General features: G+C 38.6%; 1 protein-coding gene across 7 annotated transcripts in view; it reads left to right on the forward strand.

Annotated features, from left to right (window-relative positions):
- ELF2 (E74 like ETS transcription factor 2) overlaps positions 1-18,677 on the forward strand; it is a 35,303-nt gene continuing 16,626 nt past the window's right edge. For 2 of the 7 annotated variants that reach the window (XM_041469452.1, XM_041469457.1), the window contains exon 1: positions 7-57. Coding sequence is in view for 3 of the 7 variants with exons in the window: in XM_041469447.1 (XP_041325381.1) it covers positions 5,855-5,926; positions 6,887-7,052 (238 nt within the window). In the remaining 4 variants the exon portion in view is untranslated. Of the gene's footprint in view, positions 58-3,379; positions 3,398-5,729; positions 5,927-6,886; positions 7,053-18,677 lie in introns of those variants that run through there. The other 5 variants (XM_041469447.1, XM_041469448.1, XM_041469446.1 and 2 more) reach the window with 5 other exon arrangements.

Genomic DNA, 18,677 nt, shown 5'->3' on the forward strand with positions numbered 1-18,677 from the left:
GCTTCCTGCTCCCGGCTCGGGCGGGCGACAGACGCGGCCTCCCAGCGCACGGCCACGGTAAGGGCGCGGTGTCGGCTCCTGGCGCCGCCGCCGCGGCGGCGGGCGGGCGCTGACAGGCGGCAGCTGTCCTGCCGAGGGTCCGCGGGGCCGCCTTGGCTCGGGGGAGGCCGCCGGGGTGTGTGGGATGGCCTCGAGGTGGCGGGGCCGGGGGCAGCTCCGGCGGCACCTCCCACCCACTGGCCTCCGCAGCTACACTTTCGGTTTCACGCGGGGTGCAGCGGAGGAGCTGGGGCCGTCCCGCTTCCCCCGGCCCAGCTGCCCGCGGGGTCCGCGCCCGCCGGAGGGGGCGGCGGGCGGTGCCTGGCGCTGTCAGTGTAAACAGCCCGAGGCAGCGTGGCCTCCCGTGCCGGGCCGGGCTGTATTGTGCTGGGAGCGCGGCGGCGGCGGAGCGGGAGGCGGCTGGGGCAGCGCCAAGGGGCAGCGCCTTGTTTACACAGGGCGTCAGGAGAACATGGCAGCCCTGGTGTGCTGGACACTCGCTGTCATGCGTGATCGCTCCTCCCGTGCTCCGTCCCTGAGATCGCTGTGCACCGTACGCTGCTTGCACCACTGATAAACAGCAGAAGTCTGTCGTACTTTTCATTATACCGCGACTGTAAAACGTTGTACTGGGTGAGCCCAGTTCGGTTTATCTGTTACCTTTTTGGATGTGTTCCCTCTTGTCTCTCCCCACTTGAATAATTTAGTTTTTCATTCTGCCTGCTCCCTCCCTTATGGCTGGTCACTGTTACCTTTCTTGTGACTTTTCTTTTGTTATTTAACTTCTTTAGCAAAGGCAGCACAACCTTACTGCAAGTTTAAAAACAGGTTCTGGATCTAGTCCTTATTGCTCTTCCCTCTCCTCTCATTCCATCTCTTATAGTGGACAGGGTTAGTTGCTTTCAGAAAGGTGCTGGGAAAAGGATGGTTCTTTTGTGTGGTGGCATCAGTGACGTACTCTTAATCTCTCAGGTTCCAGTAGTATCTGGTTCAGAAGGTGTCTGAAGTTTAGACGGTTACACACATCTTTATGTTCAATAGTCTCATAAGCAACTCAGGGGCTTTACCTTCATAAAGCTGTCTAACTTAAATCTTACAAGTTTTTGATCTCTAGAATATGCTACCAAAACTAATTATGGGATTTTTGCACACTGCTTCGTTTTGGAGTGTGTGTTGGGGTTTGTTTTTTAAACCTACATCCTTTATTATGTAAAGTGATGAATAATTCCTCCCTACTCTGGCTTGTGGGGGAGTGGAAATGATTATTAAGGACCAACAATCAATTCGCTGGAAAGGGAGGTACAAGTTAAGGGAAAGTATGTGAGACTTTTGTCAGAGGGAAGAGAAGGTTACAGGGTATCTTTAAATAGAGAGCAGTAGGAAGAGAGCCTGCTAATAGGATGAGATGCAGGAAGGTCCAGAAGAAGCCTGCTGAAGCCATAAAGCTTTTTGCAGAACGTTAATAGTTTCTAAGTGATTATAAGCTTACATGTTTTGGGGCTCATCAGCTTTAGCTTTTGAGGTTTCAGAGCAAACTTTGGATGTTCAGATTATCAAATTATATATGTATGGAAAGAGGTCTTCTAGTGCTTTACTGGAATCAATGCATCGTTAATTTGATCCATAGTTCTGTGCATTCAGGAATAAATTTACTGCTTTTTTGTATGAAAACTTACGAAATATTGTGTGGCTAGAATTACTTTGCACATTCCTTATTTTGATTTGTATTTTATAAATTTTAGTGCTTAGTCTAAATTGTGAGGTACTGTAAAGTGCATGGATTCCATGCTCCCCTGACCTCATGGATGCAAAAATTTACTTTGTGTCCCAATTTTGATATAACCTGTTCAACAAACTTTAGCAAGACGTTTAGGAGGGTTTTTTTCTGTTCAGACAGCTTTTTCAGTAACTTAATTTTTCAGTTCTTAGACTCGTTGAGTTTCAGAAAAAGAAAGCAAATTTGCTATGTCTTCTGCACGTGCCTGTGTGAATCAGATAGCCAGAACTGTAAGTATGATCTGGGAAAATATCTTTAAAAAGATGTTTCAGTCAACATGAAATGTTTTACAGAGCGTGCTATGGTTTATATGTATCAGAATGATAGTGGCATGTACTGCTGTATTTGAGGTTCTACCTATGAAAGAACACCTTAGTGCCCTTAGAAAGCCTTGTTCCTCTTAATGGGATTCTGCAGTGATCTTGGCTGATGTACTTCTGCTTGTGTAATTAACTTAATTTTCAAGCCAACTTTCTTAACTTCTTTTTTTTTTTTTTTATTAAACCAAAAGAAGGCTGTTTTAAAAAAAAAAAAAAAAAACAAACCCAAAAAAACTTGTATGTGATGCTGCTTCTAGCTGGAGTCCTGCACTTGCAGATGCATCTGTGTAGGTATCTGCATAAATCTCTTGTCAGGATTTAGGATGCAACCGGAATAAAAGGGGGATGTTGTTCCAAGTACTCTTGTGGTGATTCTGAGTGCTGTAGGAGCAGCTGCCTCTGGTCACGGCTGCCCAGACTTCTGTGCGTTTCTCTTGTTTTTGTGTATAGGCATCTTTTTTCAAGCATTGTGTTTTGAGGTTTTTTTTTTTGCTAGTTTCTTTTATAGTTAAAATGAAAGTGTGCTAAAACTATTTGCAGACTTATATTTAGAGTTTTGTTCTGAAATCAGTCCTAAATAACTTCACTCGAAGTCTGGCCTAGAAGAGATGACCTTCTCTACCATCCTTTCCACACTGTTTTTCAATTATCATCTTTTATTCTGTTGAGCTGCATGTTTGCTTCCCTGTTAATTTGATAGGTAGTTATGCATAGGAGAATCAACTTAAGATACTGTTTTTACTGGGACGTGTTCATCACAGTTGTGATTTGCAGTGGTTTTAAGCTTTCTGCCAGGAACACACGAGAGTTTGGATTTCTTGTAGGCACACACTTGGATACATAATGTAGGTCAGATAAATGTACTATTCAATATGTGAGTGAACTGGTATTTTGCAGCCTTTATTGCAAGTGCCCTGTAACCTCTGAAGACTTGCTCTAATTGATTGTCTTGAAAGTTATAAAAAATTTGAGTCTTTGTTGTGTGTTTTGTAATGGTAAATAGTTAGAAACTTCTTGCTGTTGGGGCAAAGTATTTAAGATTCAGAATATTTTGTTTGGTTGGGGTTTTGTTTTTTACTATTTGGTGATGGGAGCATGTAGATTTATTTTTGTTTTCCCATGAGATATGTATAAAAATAACAACAAGGATGTTTTTGTGGTTGTAAGGGTTTTTCCGTATGTTTCAGAACTAGTTTTTCTCTGAATTTTCCATTACCAGGAAGAACAGAAGTGGATGTCAGAACTGTAACAACATGACTTGGTAATTTCCTTTGGAAATGTTAAATTTATTTTTTCTCCTCTGATGTTATTCTCTATTTTGCTTTACTGTAAGCATCTATCCAGAGAGGAATTAAATTTGTAGTGTGCATTTTTTTGTTTTTATTTTTAATCTTTCTGCAGGTTGTTCTGTAATTCAAAACCAGTTGTACTTCGAACCAGCTTCCGTGAACCTGCTTGCTTATTGTATCACAGGGGACAGCCTAGTTTCTTACAAACCTGAATCATCTTTTACTTTAAGAGTCTGAGTCTAATTGTCTTTTGGCCTTTTTGGCTGACTTAGTCTTGGGAACTGTGAATTTCTGAGCTGATTCCTGGAAGTGGCCAGGCAGCATTTTCCTTTTACAGGACTCTAATGAGTTGGGACTTGCTAGAGAGGGGATGAGGAATAGATTCAGTGTCCTGCTGAAATTTGAGAGAGAAGCAAAAAGTCTTCCATTGAGACATACTCCTTAGGGAAAGGGAAGAAGGGAAGTGCTGGTTCATTGAGAAAGGGCTGTGTCTGTGGGAATCTCGCATATATGTAGGTGTGTGGGTGTGTTTGAGTGTCTGCTTTAACTTAGAAGTTCCAAACCAGACTGAACTGAAACTCTTTTGCCTTCTCGCTTGCTGATGAGTGGGCTTGTTGTTTTCTCTACCCTGGCAGAGTTTTGAAAAAATTGCTGACTGAACGTCAATATGAAGTTCAGATCCTATTATATAAAGACTTTGAGTGCCTTGATGGACTATTCCACGTATTCAGTCTGAAGATACAGTTTTTTTAATGAATGCTGAGATTTAGCATCTCACACATTCTCCTGTGTACTTTCTTTCCCCTGGAAGGTCCTTACTATGATTTCTGCCTCAGCTGGAAAATGAGGATTATTATTTATGTTTCTGCATTGCCTTAACTTCATTTTTATAGGAAGTTGGTGATTCACGTAGAGATAGATCAGCATAAAAGTAATTGAAACCTTTTGTAACCTACGAGACAGAAATAACATGTTTTTGAGAGAACCTGATCTTGTAAACAGTATTGAGTGTTTTCAGTTGATGCAATTTGGCAGTTACTTGGCCATCTGTGTGGGATTATCGTACCTAAAATATAAATATACAGTAGATGTGGTCTAGTATTTGATTTATTTGCATTGATATTTATTATTGTTCACTGTTGGTTTGCATTAATACTCTGCATGAGAATGAAATTAGCTTTGTGATGTGCTTAAGCAGAGGTACCATATGAAGCACTGTATGTTCACTGAGCTGCGAGTCTGAGTTGCAGGAATAATGCTGATGTTTGAAACAGGTTAGAATGTCTGTGCTTCTAAATTAAAATGCAATTTAATTTCTTTAGACTTCTGTTTTGGGTTATGGTTCATTGGCAATATTTCTATTCTGTATATAAATGAAAAACTAGAAGAAGAAAATGTATTGCAATAAAATGGATTTTTTTCTTCTGATTGATTATTTTAGTGTATTCATAAGCAATTGTTTTTCTGCTTAACATAGTTTTTAAATTCAAAGACTTTTGGATAGGTAAGGAGTATGCTTTTTGTTCTAAAAAATCTGGAGGGTGACAGGTGTATATGGCTCCAGCAGATGCCTGTTAAAGGCTTTTCAGCCTGAGTCTTGTTTGGGGAGCAGAGGAGGTCTTAGGTTTCTTCATCATCAAAAAGTGGTGCTAGCTTTACAAGTAAAACAATGAAAAATAAAGTAGTAACTTTGGGGGGGGGGGGGGGGTTTGTGCTGTTACAAATGAAATATAGTTAGGTATGAGTCATGCTTTGTCATGTAGAGTGGACTGCCTATGTGAGAAAAAAAGCCTTTTTTTTTTTTTTTCTAAATTGCGTATATTTTTTCTTTCTTTTGAAAAGTATCTTATGCCTATTCCTTGCTTAGTTTGCTTCTGACTGGGGAGATCAGCATTTGTAATTTTTGTTAGTGTAACCTTGCCTGTAGGGCACCCTGTTACTCTGCATGAATCCAAACAAGCATTTCCCTAAATGTGCAGGATTAGTTTAGTTTAAACCAGCTTCCTGCTATTGAAAAGCAGACTCTTTGAGTTTGCCCGTTGGAGTACTGATGATGATTTCTTTCTTCAATGCATATTAGACTGTCCTGTTTTCTTGCAGACCTCAGTGATTGTTGCAGCCTTCTAATGGATGGATTTTATTAAAATCTTGGGCCAAATTCTGTCTTCTGTTATAAAGCACTGATCTCAGTGTTTGCTGATGCCCTATTTTGATGTAGAGATGCAGCATGGAAGAGATTTCATAAACATTGGAAGACTTTGAGTATAAATTATGCAAATAACTTAAAATTATTTTGTGTTTCAGCAACCTCTGCCTAGCTGTTTAAGAGCAGTGGACTGTGAATTCAAGCCTTTGATATCCTGAAAATTATCAGCATTAGTATCTTCAAGAGAGATAACAGTTCTCAAAGAATCTTCGGGGGATGCACCATGACATCAGTAGTGATTGACAATGGAGGCCCTGCCCTGGAGTTTGACAGCAATGAAATAAAAAATCAAGAGGTTAGAAAAGTAAATAGTACTTATTTACTATCAAACTTTGAAACCTTTTATCTTAATTTGAAAGAAAATTTCGCTGTAAACTTGCTGTGAGAACAGATGGAATGGATCTGAGATTGTTGTGTAAGGAGGAAGACTGCAGCCATTTTTCAGATATCTTTTAGTGGAAGAATTTGTTGTCACAGCAGTGGAAGCAGGAAGTTTTGAAGTCGGCAGTACAACTGTAGACTGGGTTTACAAAATTATATTCTATACTAAGCTTTCTTTAAAGATCTCAGATGTGAGGTATAGAACAAGTTGAGCAGAACAATTCACAGACCTCTTTTAAAGTTAGCCAGCACAGCATATTTTACTATATTTTGCATTCTTATCAACAAATAATAAATATATTCTACTCTTCTGTAGCTTTTAATAAAGATAATCTGGCAAGGTTCTACTTCTGCAACACTAACTGATTATACAGATTTTACAGACATTTTGATCCTTAAATAAGTAGAGATGAGCATATAAGCTTTGAAGTGGTCAGTTCTTCTGTAATAACTTAAGCACTTAACCCAAAACGTGTTTGAAAGACACAGGTCAGATGTAGGTACCTTGCAGTGCATAGTCAAAGCCTTTGTTACCTTTCATCAAGCAGAGAAAGGAGAAACACTTCCCACAGTTCAGTGTCTTCATTAGAAAGTGTGCTGTTTTCTAGTATCTTAAGCTGTCTGGTGCTTTGAATTTGTCTTAAACTCAGGAAGACTTTGAGATTTAGAAAGCCCCCTCTAATGGCTGATAGTTATCTGTTATTCTTTTAATCTCTTGCTTTGGAAGAAAATTTCCTTTAAAAATATTTGAAAATATTATCATTATTTCATAAAGAATTTAGGAACATAAGAGGAAGACATTGGCATAGAGTTCAATAGTGCAGTATTTAGAGCAATTTTTTTTCTTTCCTTTCCTTTTTTTCCCTTTCTATAGGAAAATGAGCCTGTCTCTGAATTCCCAGCAGTGGTTGTGGAGCCAGTTCCTAGTGCCAGACTAGAACAGGGTTACGCTGCTCAGGTCCTGGTTTATGATGATGAGACTTACCTGATGCAAGATGTAGCAGAGGAACAAGAAATTGAGACTGAAACTGTGGAAACAGGTAGACTTACTTAATTCTTTTCTTCCATGAAGTTTTTTTATTTTTAGAAATCCCCAAGGAATGTGTCTACTCACAGGATGAAGGTCTTGACATGGGTTCACATCTCTTTCCTCTAAGCTTAGTTTTACTTAGGTTTCATTGGTGACAGGATTACGTTAGTAGGTAAAAATGTCAGGTTACATTCAGGATGCTGCATTGTAACACTATGTCTCCTCCCTCAAGAGCAGGCAGATCTTCAGTTATGTCTTTGCTACATATTTTTGCAGGGAGTTTACTAGACAGCTAAACTTGAAGTTTTTAAAAATCAGCTGGGCCAGGAAGCTGGTTAGAATTCAGTTTCACACTGTGTGTGAGCCACACAACTGCAGGGCAGCTGTAAATAGGTATTGTGTGGCTCTATTTACCCCATCTTCCAACTCTTGTCCCTTCCTGTCTGTCCCTTCCTATCCTGCCTTTTCGGTGCAAGAATTTATTATTGCTGATTTGGTTGCAGGAGTGGGTGGCTAGGGGGAATGGAGTTGGGCTGTCCCTTTATGGGCAAAAAGCCTAATACATTGAAATTAACATATCTATCTGTAAAATAACAAGTTAGGAATGAAGAAAGGAGTAGAGCTTTGCTGTGAAAGATTAACTGTTTAGTGGTAAACACAAATCTTTCTGTACACCCTCTCTCCAAAGAACATGGTCAGGAGATTTGCATTTTCTGAGGGGCACCAAAGTGTGTTTAAAGTGTGTGCAGAAACAAAAGCTGTGCTGCTATAGTAGCCTAATAACCTCTACCTGTTGGACTGTGATTCCTGCTGTCCTTCCCTCTTGCTCTCTTATGTTGCTTCTCATACTTCTCTATGCTAATTTTACAAGAAGAAAAATAGCAAGGAGACCCTCAACTGTTTTGTATTTTTGTTGAATTAAATTTCTGCTGGATTAGCAGAGTGTTGGAGTAGGGAGCACATAGAACTGCAACCAAAGGACAGGTCTTCTTGGGCACTCCATATGTAACTGGTGAGACCCACTTGACATTGGTAGCATATGCTCCTATTCTGCAGCTGCCTTATTTAGAGCTGGTGTTTAAATTCATGATGTCAGGAAAGCAAAATAAAGGTGAGAGACTGTCTCAGCTGCTTAACTTGGCATCCCATTAAGGCTATATGCATTCCTATCAGATTAGGTACGTTTCAGTGCAGATTTCTCAGTAAACAGTGGATGCAATTGCTCATACATCCTTCTCAAGTTGGATGTTATCCTGTAGCACTGCAGCAAAAATTGCAGGCATCAACTTCAGAAGGTGAGCATGAGCTAGTGATGCAGGTTTTGGGACAATACATACAATTCCAGTTTACTGAAACGTGTTTTGAAAGAAATACGCTAATTAGAAGTTCAACAAATAAATATAAAGAGAAGTTATAAAATAATGTATTTCTTAAATTTAATTTCTGACTATGGTAATCAAACTTCTGAGGATAAGGTAAGTGAGAAGTGAAAGTGTTCTTCCCAAACTGAGTTTTACAACTAAAGTTGGTATTTGAAAACTTTTTAAGAGCTTATACTTCAAAGGTTTTTGTATTCAGAAGTTGTTTTTTAAACATTAAATATGCTGTTTCTGGTAAGATTTTTGTAGATAAATGGCTAAATTAATGGCTAACAGATTGGATAAAGAGCTGCTGCAAATTAACTGTTTATGTTTTTAAGCATAATTTTATGGCCATAATAAACTGGGGGAAATTACAGTTAAAAACTTGTAGGTCTTCTATAGGAATTGTTTTATGTAAGCTGCTGTTCAAAGAAAGGGACACAAGTGCTTCCAAGCCTTGATATTTGAAAGTTAGTCTTAAAATTTATAGAGCAGTTGATCTGATAATTTGGTGATATGGCTGGAGATGGTAAGAGATGTGTCTTGACTGTGTGTAGTTTCTTGATGTTTTCTGTGTTGCTTTTGTTTTCACAGTTCGACATGAATATGTTCTTAAAAATTTAGTATGATAAGATAATGATATATTTAAATCAGTTCAAATATTTATTTGTTTTAATAGTTTTGATCTAAAAATTAATGGGCAGTGAGAAGACAATAAACAGTGGAGGAGAAATTAAAATTAATTAAGATTTTAAAAACTATGAATGCACACCCATTCCTACAGTCCATCTTTTAAGTATTATTTGTGTAGTGTATACACCTATTAATCCAGTGTGTTTTTCATGGTGTAATTACACATGACAGTGAGTAGTGGTCCTTGTACAGAACTCATGTCCAGTGGTGAAAGGAGTGCTTGGTTTAGGCTGTTCTGAGGGAGGCAGTCTTGTGGGGCATGTGTTATGAGCAACGTGTTTTGACACAGGCAGGAGTCTTTCTGAATTATTTCTCATACGGAGAGGTAAGATGGGCAGAGAGAAAGTATGAAAGCCCCAAGAAACATTAATTTTGGTGATGCACCATTGTTAGCAATGAATTGCAGGACAGTGAATCTGAGTGCGCTGTTTTTAAATTTTAATTTTGTAGTAGAGATACTGGGCTGTGGGTAGGTAGCAATTTACTGTAGGGTGGTAACAGGTGCCGTGGTAATTGTTAATGAGAAAGCAGACTAAGGCAATAAACAAGGTACAATGCTTAAAGAGCATTTTAAGGTACTAATTTTTTGAAGTACGTGCCTTTATTATGCTAATGATCCCAGTTTAGAGAGGTGCAACAGTTTGATTTCTGAATATCTTAGAAGAAAAATCTGTTACTGCTAAAGTAGTCTCAATAGTTTCTACTTCATAAATGACAGAATTAATTGCTACAAAAATGTTCATGTTATTTGATAAATGTATCCTTGTTGCACCAATAATGAGTAGACTTAATACCTTTTGTAGTTCTAGGTTATACAGACAGCATGGTAAATACTAAAACCCATCTTAAAGAACCCTCGGCAGCACTTGAAAAGGATCCCTTTTCACATAATACACCCCCACTTTTCAGTATCTTTCCTGTTGGCCATGGACCTGATTTTTTTCCTTTTCTTGTTATGATTCATTGGCAATTCCAATGACTACTGATATACATGATTTATAGCATTGCAACACACATTCAAATAGCCTCAGGCTACTTTGCAGTTAATCTAAAGCGTTATAATTTATTAAAATATAGCATTATTCTAGCCTCCAGAGACAGGGATTAGTACCCTGTGTAAAAAATGTTGTAGGGTAGCTGCTGTGGGAAAATTTACTTAGGACACTAAAGAGATGATCTATGCTGTGCACTGAATGGTTCTACTCGTGGTTTGCTGTTCTATGAATGGATTTGAGACTGTGTGGACTGTAACGACAGTCAGTGCTGAGCCAAGGGCAGAGTCAGGGTCTACAATTTGTTTTTAATTACAAAACTTCTTGCATTTATAAAACCACAATTCAAATAAAATATACTATATGATCATTATAAGTACTCACGAATTTTTAGTTAATTCTAGTGGAGTATGGGGCTTTTTGCCTCCATCAGACTCCTTCCCACTAATCTATCTTGATTCATTAATCAAGGATCATTATTTATAATTAATTCTTTAACTGTAAAATTAATCCATTAACTACAGAAGTAAAAGCCAAGTGTCTTTCAGCAAACAAGAAAGACTTAGTGGTTCATTGTTTTTATTCTAGAAAAATATGCCTATTTGCTTGGAATAGAAAAAGGAGTTTTCTAGAAAAAAACCAAAATATAGAAATCTGGGTCATTTCAGGTGACCTTATGACATTCTTTCTGGAAGTAGTGAGTGCCTTTTGTAATGATTGGAAGGGGAAATAAAATCATTAGATTGACACAGTATTTGAATTTCTTTCTTTTTTGTTTGATGTTCTTGGGAGTGGTACCTTTAGATCATTGAGAACTGAGTTACAGCCTTAAAATTTTGTTTCTTGCAACAGTGAACATGTTTATATCAAAAAAGACACATCCTTCTTGACAAGTTTTTAATAACGCTCAAATTCTATTGGCTTTCATTTCCTGCAGGTTTTTTTCCTTAAAAGTAATTAGCCCTTCAGTTTCAGGATTTATTCCACAAAACATTTGTAGTTTGCACAATACCAGAAGCTGCTTTCTTTAAAGGAGCAGTGTGTCTAAAGTTAACAATTGCTACAATTCCGTTTATTTTGTCACCACACAGAACCTGTAACGTGGATATAATGGAGTAATCTAATTTTGGAATTTACCATAGGAGCAGTGTGGAAGGTAACAGAGTCATGGTCTGCAGATCTTGGACATGGAGGATGCCTACTCTTTTAGTTAACTAAGATAGTATTTAAGTATTGCCAGTGTAGATCCTGATTTAATTGTTTTAGTGATTCTAACATCTTGTATGAGTAGTATTTTTCCCCTTTTTTAATTAATCATCAAAGCACCAAGTACAAGTTTGGGGATTTATTTTTTCATCACAGCTTTAAGATTAAAGAAGAAACAAAACTACTATTTTCAAGAAGCTGAAGTGTCATTCAATTTGTGAACTGTCACCAGATTTTTAAATTTCATGTCCTGTCAGAAATCCTCCCTGTGGTAAAAGCTGAAAGTCCGTTTCGATTCTAAAACTCTTATTGCCACGGGGGGGTGGAAGATCTGCATGAAAAAAATGTGGATCTGAAAATGACCCTTTCCAGGATGGAAAAGTATTGGGCTACAAAGACCAGGAAGTTCAGTTGAAACTATCATGTAAATTGATAGCCATTCTTAAGGAGGGAGGATGTTGAATCAACAGGGAGTTTAGGCTTAACTCTCCCCCAGTTAAAACAAATGGATAAATAAAATACATAGTTTAGGGAAATCATCTTTCTCAGAGGAAATTTCAGATCACTAGTTACACAGTTATCCCCATGGGAATCAGCTTTGCATCTCTGTGTCCAGTCTCTAGTTACTGCCTGTCCTTCTTTCTGACTTTATATGTCTTCCCTTATTATGATTAAAACTGCTTCCTTCTGCTGTCCCTTATAGAAATTTGAGTCTGTGAACTCTGTGGTTTTTCAGATGAATTTTCATCAGTTAAATATAATCTATTAAGAACTTAGTATTAGATCTGGTTAGAATCAAACTTTTGCAATTATGGTATGTGTGTGTCAGGGATAGATAAAAGAGTGTTAGAATTCATTCTGGCCAGACATTATTTGATTAAACTGCTTCTTAGAAAAAATGAATTAACACAAGCATCTGGTGTACTTCTTGTTAGTGCTGACATACCCTATTGACTGAATGTCATTTTCTTACACTGACAGCTCAGTGAGAACTTCACACATGCATAGAGACCATTTGCTTTAGAGGACAGTGCTGACTACAAAAAAACAAAGGGTATGGACATTCTAACAACATGATTAAACTCTCATTTTAAGTTGGCGCTGTCTTCCTCTATTACGTTAGGGTCACAGTTTGGAGACAGACACACGACTGAATGCACTGAGATCATGTGACAACAGCTACCGTTTATCCTTGGGTGCCCCCTTTTATAGGGGGTTCAGAATTCCCATGCTTGAACAACCAGATAGTTGGGGTCTCAGCACTGCCCAGCTCACTGGCCAATGATATATCTGCATTCAGGGTTGAATGGGATTGCCTGGGGTTCCTTGTCTGAGTTCAAATACAACCTATCATTGCTTTACCTGGGCAGTTGTTTACTTTTATTCTAGAATGAACTAGGTTAGCCAAACTGGATGCAGTTATGGCCGGATTTATCTGTGCAGCTTCAGACCAACTGCAGCTGCGACATTCCTCAAAGAGCTAAGATGAAGCCTATGCGCTAGATAAACAAGATAAAACTTTGCTTGCTCTGCTGCAAGAATTAGATGCCTCCTACACATTAATGGGGGTAAGAGTTTGTCCTTTGGATGTCAACAAATTTTATTTTACACACCATGCTGGTACTGCTACTGTATCCATGTGAATCCTTGTTTTGCCAAGAAATCCATTGTACTTTTAGTGGTTAAATGTTGATGACGGTGAGGCAAAATTATTCCCCTCCTCTTGCATGAGCTATTGCGTAGTGCTTGGAGCAGTTATGCCAAGGGTATAAACATCTTTGTTTTCAGTAACATTCTTAATTCAGAAACAAAATGCAACTGCAGCTTCGATTTTATGTCATCTTTGTTGGTGTTCTCTTTTCTGAGAAATTAAGGAAAAGAGCTCTACAACTGCTCCTTGGACAATAGTATTTTAACATAAATACTATTGTATTTATGTTAAAATATGACAGGCAGGTTGTGGTGTCCATTTCATTCTAGATTTCAGGTTTCTGCCTTGTAGCATTCAGTGCTCCATTCATACTGAAAGCATGCTGCAAGACTAACTATTTTGTAATAAAGACTAATTTAACTACACATTTCAGGCATAATTTTCTTTTTCTGAGGCTGATGTGAAGCTAATTCAACGGTTTGCTGATGTGGGGCATTATGGGTTGGACTTCAAATGCACAGATGGATTCTCCTCCAAACTCCCTATTCCAGTTGCAGCTGGGAGTGAGAATTTGTAGGCTGTTACTGTGAAGACTCAGCCACAGCATTTTACTAATGTAAGCTGAAAAATTTGGGGGTTTTTACCTTGAAATTATAAAGCAATGGGACATCCAAACCCATTGTGGTATGAATGCACAAGAGTTAGTGGTGTTTATTGATCAAAAGATAATGAAAAACTATTGACATGAATCATTTTTAAAGGTGATCTGCATATTAAAAGGGAGATTGTAGTTGACAGCAGACTCTAGGATGATAATAAAGCCGTGTTTGAGCAGGACATTTAGTCTGTAAAAACATTCAGTGGACTTGTAGAATAGATGTTTATTGTTATCAGAAAAGCCTTAAGGACTTCAAAATGATGCATCTGGGACAGAGAAATTGCTCAAGTGTGGCATAGTTTATATGCCAGCCTATTACCAATCTCAAATACTGTTAATTTTGTAAAATCATATAGAGTGCTATGCAAATACCTGACTAATCATTGTCTAATAGACTGCCCTGGAAAGAATTTCCTTATAAAGGAGGGAAGTTTAAATATTGGTTGCTTGTGGGTTGGTAGTTTGGTTTCTAAATTTTTTTCAAGACAGCTGAATTTTCTTACTCTGCATGCATAATAATGCTGGAATGTAGACACTTGCTATTTTGATTAACTCTTTTTCAGTTTGTCAGAAGTAGTGCCAAATCCTCAGGATACATTTGATTTTTTCTGTTTGGAATCATTAATTGCGGTATGAATAGTGACATCAGGACTCTGAGTTCACACAAAGGTGCAGATTGTGACAGACTTTGGCATTGTTAGACTTTAGTCAAGAAAATAAGCTTGGCATAGTCATGGACCACTTTCCTCAATATTTCCCTGCATCTTCCAGGGACGCTTTGTGATTATTTTGTTATTTGGACATTTTCTACTGTTAAATCCACAGTGGATGGTAATGATTAGTTGATGTGCTGATAAAACAGATGGCTGCATCTTCTTGTATGTTTTCTGGCATTTAACTGTTAAAAATGCTTCTTTCTATTGTTACCTTTGTAACGCAGTAATAGCTATCAACAGTGATGGCCTGCTGTTGAAGACAGCAGCTACTTCTGTAATTATTAGATGGGAATTTCTTTAGGATCCTGAGCAAAACTGACCTTTATGTAACTTTAAAATTAGTAGGTGATTTGGGCACTTGGGACAGGGCATGCCTGGACTTCTGAAATTACTTGCAGCTTTTTGAAGTGGTTGGTGTTTCAGGATTATCTCTGTTACCACTTGCAATATGTAGTGTAGACTGCAAATAATGCCCTCAGACTGTGTTAGGCTGATGCTGGCCAAATGCCAGTACACCCATGAAAATAATTTATTCATTTTCCTCTGCTATAGTTAAGCAGAGGAGGGGGAAAAAAAAGTCATGCGGTGACATAAGGATTAGGACAAAAACACTTTAAGGGCAAAACAGCCTTAAAATTTTGAAAGGTATAAAGACAAAATGATTAACAGAATTAAAAGAGGATAATGAGAACTAAAAACAAATTATTACAACTCCTTTGTCCTCCCCCCCCCACCCCGCCCTTCTTTCCTTCCCACTGACAGCGCCGAGAGAAAAAACACAGAATTATTAGTCAGTTTGTCACTTCTAAAAACTTTCTTCAGTTCACTTAGGGAGAGGAGTTTCTTGCTATGCCGTGGGGTCTTTCCTACAGGAGACAGTTCATTGTGAAGTTTTCCAACGTAGTTTTAATATTCATGGCAAACAGTCCGCGCGAAACCTGCTTGCAACGTGAAGTCCCTACCACAGGTAAAGCAGTCTTCCCACAACTGCTTTTCTTGGGCCATTTAGCTTATGGCGTGCAGTTTTTAAGGATGAGTTGTTCTAGTATAAAAGCAAGGGTCCTTTTCCTCTGTTTCTGAAAGCAAGAGTTTTCTTTCTCTCTGTTCAAACCTCTCACCCGATCACAGTTTTTCAGCATCCACATGCTCCAGCACAAGTGCCTTTTTCTCACGGGCTATAGGTGAATGCTGCATCCCCGCATGCACTTCACGAATTACAGGGAAAAAATTTGTTCTATTGTAGTCCTCATCATGGGTTGCAGAAGAATTTCTTCTCCTCCCCCTCCCCCTCCCTCTTTTGCACCGACCTTAGTGTCACCATGTTGTTCTCTTCACGTGTCTTCACCTTTTCCTTTTCTCTGACTCGGGAGAGAATTGGTGTTTGTAGCTTCGTTTGTTCTCAAGTCCTATCAGTTGAAATGGTTTTTATAGAGCTCTGCAGCACTGGAAGGTTCATCTTGTCCAGGCCCCGCAACAGGGGAATCGCTCGCCGAGCTTCTCTCTGTATTGGTCATGTGGTCTCCACCAGCCCTGCACAAGCTGCACTGGCTGCAGGCTCCGCTCCATGTGTTTTCTTCATGTGGGACGCTGAAAAAAACCCCAACAAACTGCTGCCGCTGCTTAGTCTTTCTGTCCGTAGCATGGCTGGTTAAAAGCGGCTAAGTAAATAAAGTCCATTGCGAGCCATGCCGAGACGTGGACTTTTATTTACTGCAGCCGTGCGGCGTCACCCTGGTTGCATAGCTGGTCGCGGTGCCAGGATATGTCCCCCGGCAGCATGGCCCGGTGACTGCACCGGGACAGGGTGCAGCGGCCCCTCTGGCAAGAGGCCTGGGAAGGGGGCCCAGCCGGCCCCCCCAACCCTTTTGAGAGCAGGGAGCAAGACAGCTTCCTGCGGTTTTTCATTCTTAAATATGGTTATCATAGTGGCGTTATTGTTGTGGTGTGCTTTTATACTTTGTAATACTTTGTAATCAGCCAGGGATTGGTTTTGGCAGGCATGGAGGGAGCTGCTAGCACCTCCTCACAGAGAACCACTTCCGTGGCTGACTTTTTCCCACTTCACCACTAATAAATTAATGCCAAACCAGCACAAAAACAGATTGCCATCTACCCTCCACTTACTTAAGTTAACTCAAACAACTCACCTCTGTAAGAATAAGCAAGTGCTTTGTGATTTCCTTTTCCCAGGGTAGCTTTGTCTTACTAGAATACAACTGGAATCCTCTGGGGCTAAAAATAATTCAATGCCCAGAGTTTTTTCTTTCTGGTTAATTATTTGCTGTCAGTGGAAGGAAAATGTGCAATTGGAAGGCTGTACTTTTAGCATTTCAAGCTACAATGCTTGTGGAGTAGTTTTCCAAGAGAAAACTAGTCTGTTATCAGAGAATGCTTTCATCATATTTGTGGGAATTTTAGGAAATGCAACTTTGCATAGGAGACTGTGGAGTGGAGAATGACAATTCCTCTATAAGCCCTGAATGCTCTGTTAGATTTGAGGACTGTTCAAGGACATGCTTAAGATAATTGATGATTCTATTCCAATCGAAGTCTGCAAATCTGATGAAACCCACCAGTTCTTCAGATTTTGAATTTATATCTGCTGTTTTGGATGCAATTAGTCGCATCCAGCTGCTTTTTTTGAATTGTTTCTTGGTTTTTCAAAACAATCGGAATGAGTTTTAACTAGTGTATATTGCAGAGAAGAAGTGATAAATTTCCTACATTTCCTTTATTGTGAACAAAGTTGTCCATATCCCTTAACCAGAAAGCATGAGCTGATAGATATTTTACTCCTGTGTTTATACAAGAATGGATATACAATTCACTTGTCTTGAAGTTCCTTAAAGCTTATGACAAACAGGAATGTAGTAACTAGAAGCATAATTTTGAATAACTTTCCAGCTTATTAAACATTTTGACTGGGTTTTTTCCTGGCAGTTAGTAAACGTAGTATATAGGCATACCTGGCTATCTTGACAGCTGAACTTGTGTGTTAAAAAATTACAATAAAGTTTAGTCTGTGTATAGTAACAGTAAAAACAAACAAAAACCAGTCAACAATAAACTAGGGTAAATAAACATGTTTCTGTCTGACAAAGAGTGATGCTGGTCCAGAATCTGTTCCTCTACTATTTTTTTATTATTTTTATTAGTTTTTTTCATGCCAGAGAAATAAAATTTCTGCAATTTCCTGAGGCCCTGTTCCATTACAGTATTTCTTGCTTCAGTGGGCCACCCACTGAGTAGATTTTGTAGCCCTCTTTTTTAGCCTAGAAAGGAGGCTTTAAAAGAGATTAAAAAGTTAAATGCACATTTACTTTTTTTCCTGTTGACTTTTTTTTTCCCTGAAATAATAAGATTTTATTAGCATGACAAATAAATCAACATTCATAAAATACTAGAAATAATATAATTTAAACAGATGAAACTGTAGGACTTTTGGAGAAAGTTGCATTCCTCCTTAAAGACAGTATTATGCTTTAATACTAATACAGATGAGGTATGCATAGGTCACTTCATAATTTGTTGTGGCTTTTTGCATAGTAATCTTGAAAGTGCACAGGCTCAGATTCTTTTCATTTTCAAGTGACTGGAATCCCTTGGGCATCCAGTTATAGAGAAGTATCAGAGCACTTGTGTGCAGCTGTTCAAGTCCATTTCATGTGCATTGGCAAACATTGTGCTGAGTCTGTTCTTGCAGTACTAAATAAATGCTACTTAAGAAACTGGTATTAAACCAAGAACTTAATGTTTAATATTCTGTCTTTTTTTTTTTTTTTTTTTTTTTTTCATTTTGGACCTATTGGGTTTAGCAAAAGTTACACAGTGCCAATTACTTGCATGCACTTATTCAAGTAGTCCACACATCTCAGGCAAAACTTTATTGGGTATGAGTCACATGTTTCAGTTTTTTACTGAAAGCTGCAATCAGTAAACAATCCTCACTGAATTACACAGCAATCAAAAAAGGAAAAAACTATGAGTGCACCTTTTCCAAAGTATGGTAATGTGAACTCCTGTTGACAAGGGTGTGGATCTTCAAAGGCATTTAGCATCTCAGTACAGCTTTTCATCTGGATCTAAACCGACAAACTTTTAAACTGTATTTTATTGCTTGAAGTGTGGGTAAATTAGAGTTTTTAACAACAGGAGGTACACAGGACAAAGTGACAGGACTACATGGTTATTCCAGTACTCTCTATGTAAGCTGAAGCTGTGGTGTTGCTACACTACACCACATAAGGCTTCCACTTCAATCTTGAGTATGTTCTAATGAACGACTATTAAATTTTATTGCACATTTAAGTGTGTGCCTACCTGAAATGTCTTTTCTTGTTCTTGGGCTTGTCTCCACT

This window comes from Pyrgilauda ruficollis, unplaced genomic scaffold (assembly GCF_017590135.1).
Source record: "Pyrgilauda ruficollis isolate IOZ18807 unplaced genomic scaffold, ASM1759013v1 scaffold234, whole genome shotgun sequence".
Classification (NCBI taxonomy): Eukaryota; Metazoa; Chordata; class Aves; order Passeriformes; family Passeridae; genus Pyrgilauda; species Pyrgilauda ruficollis.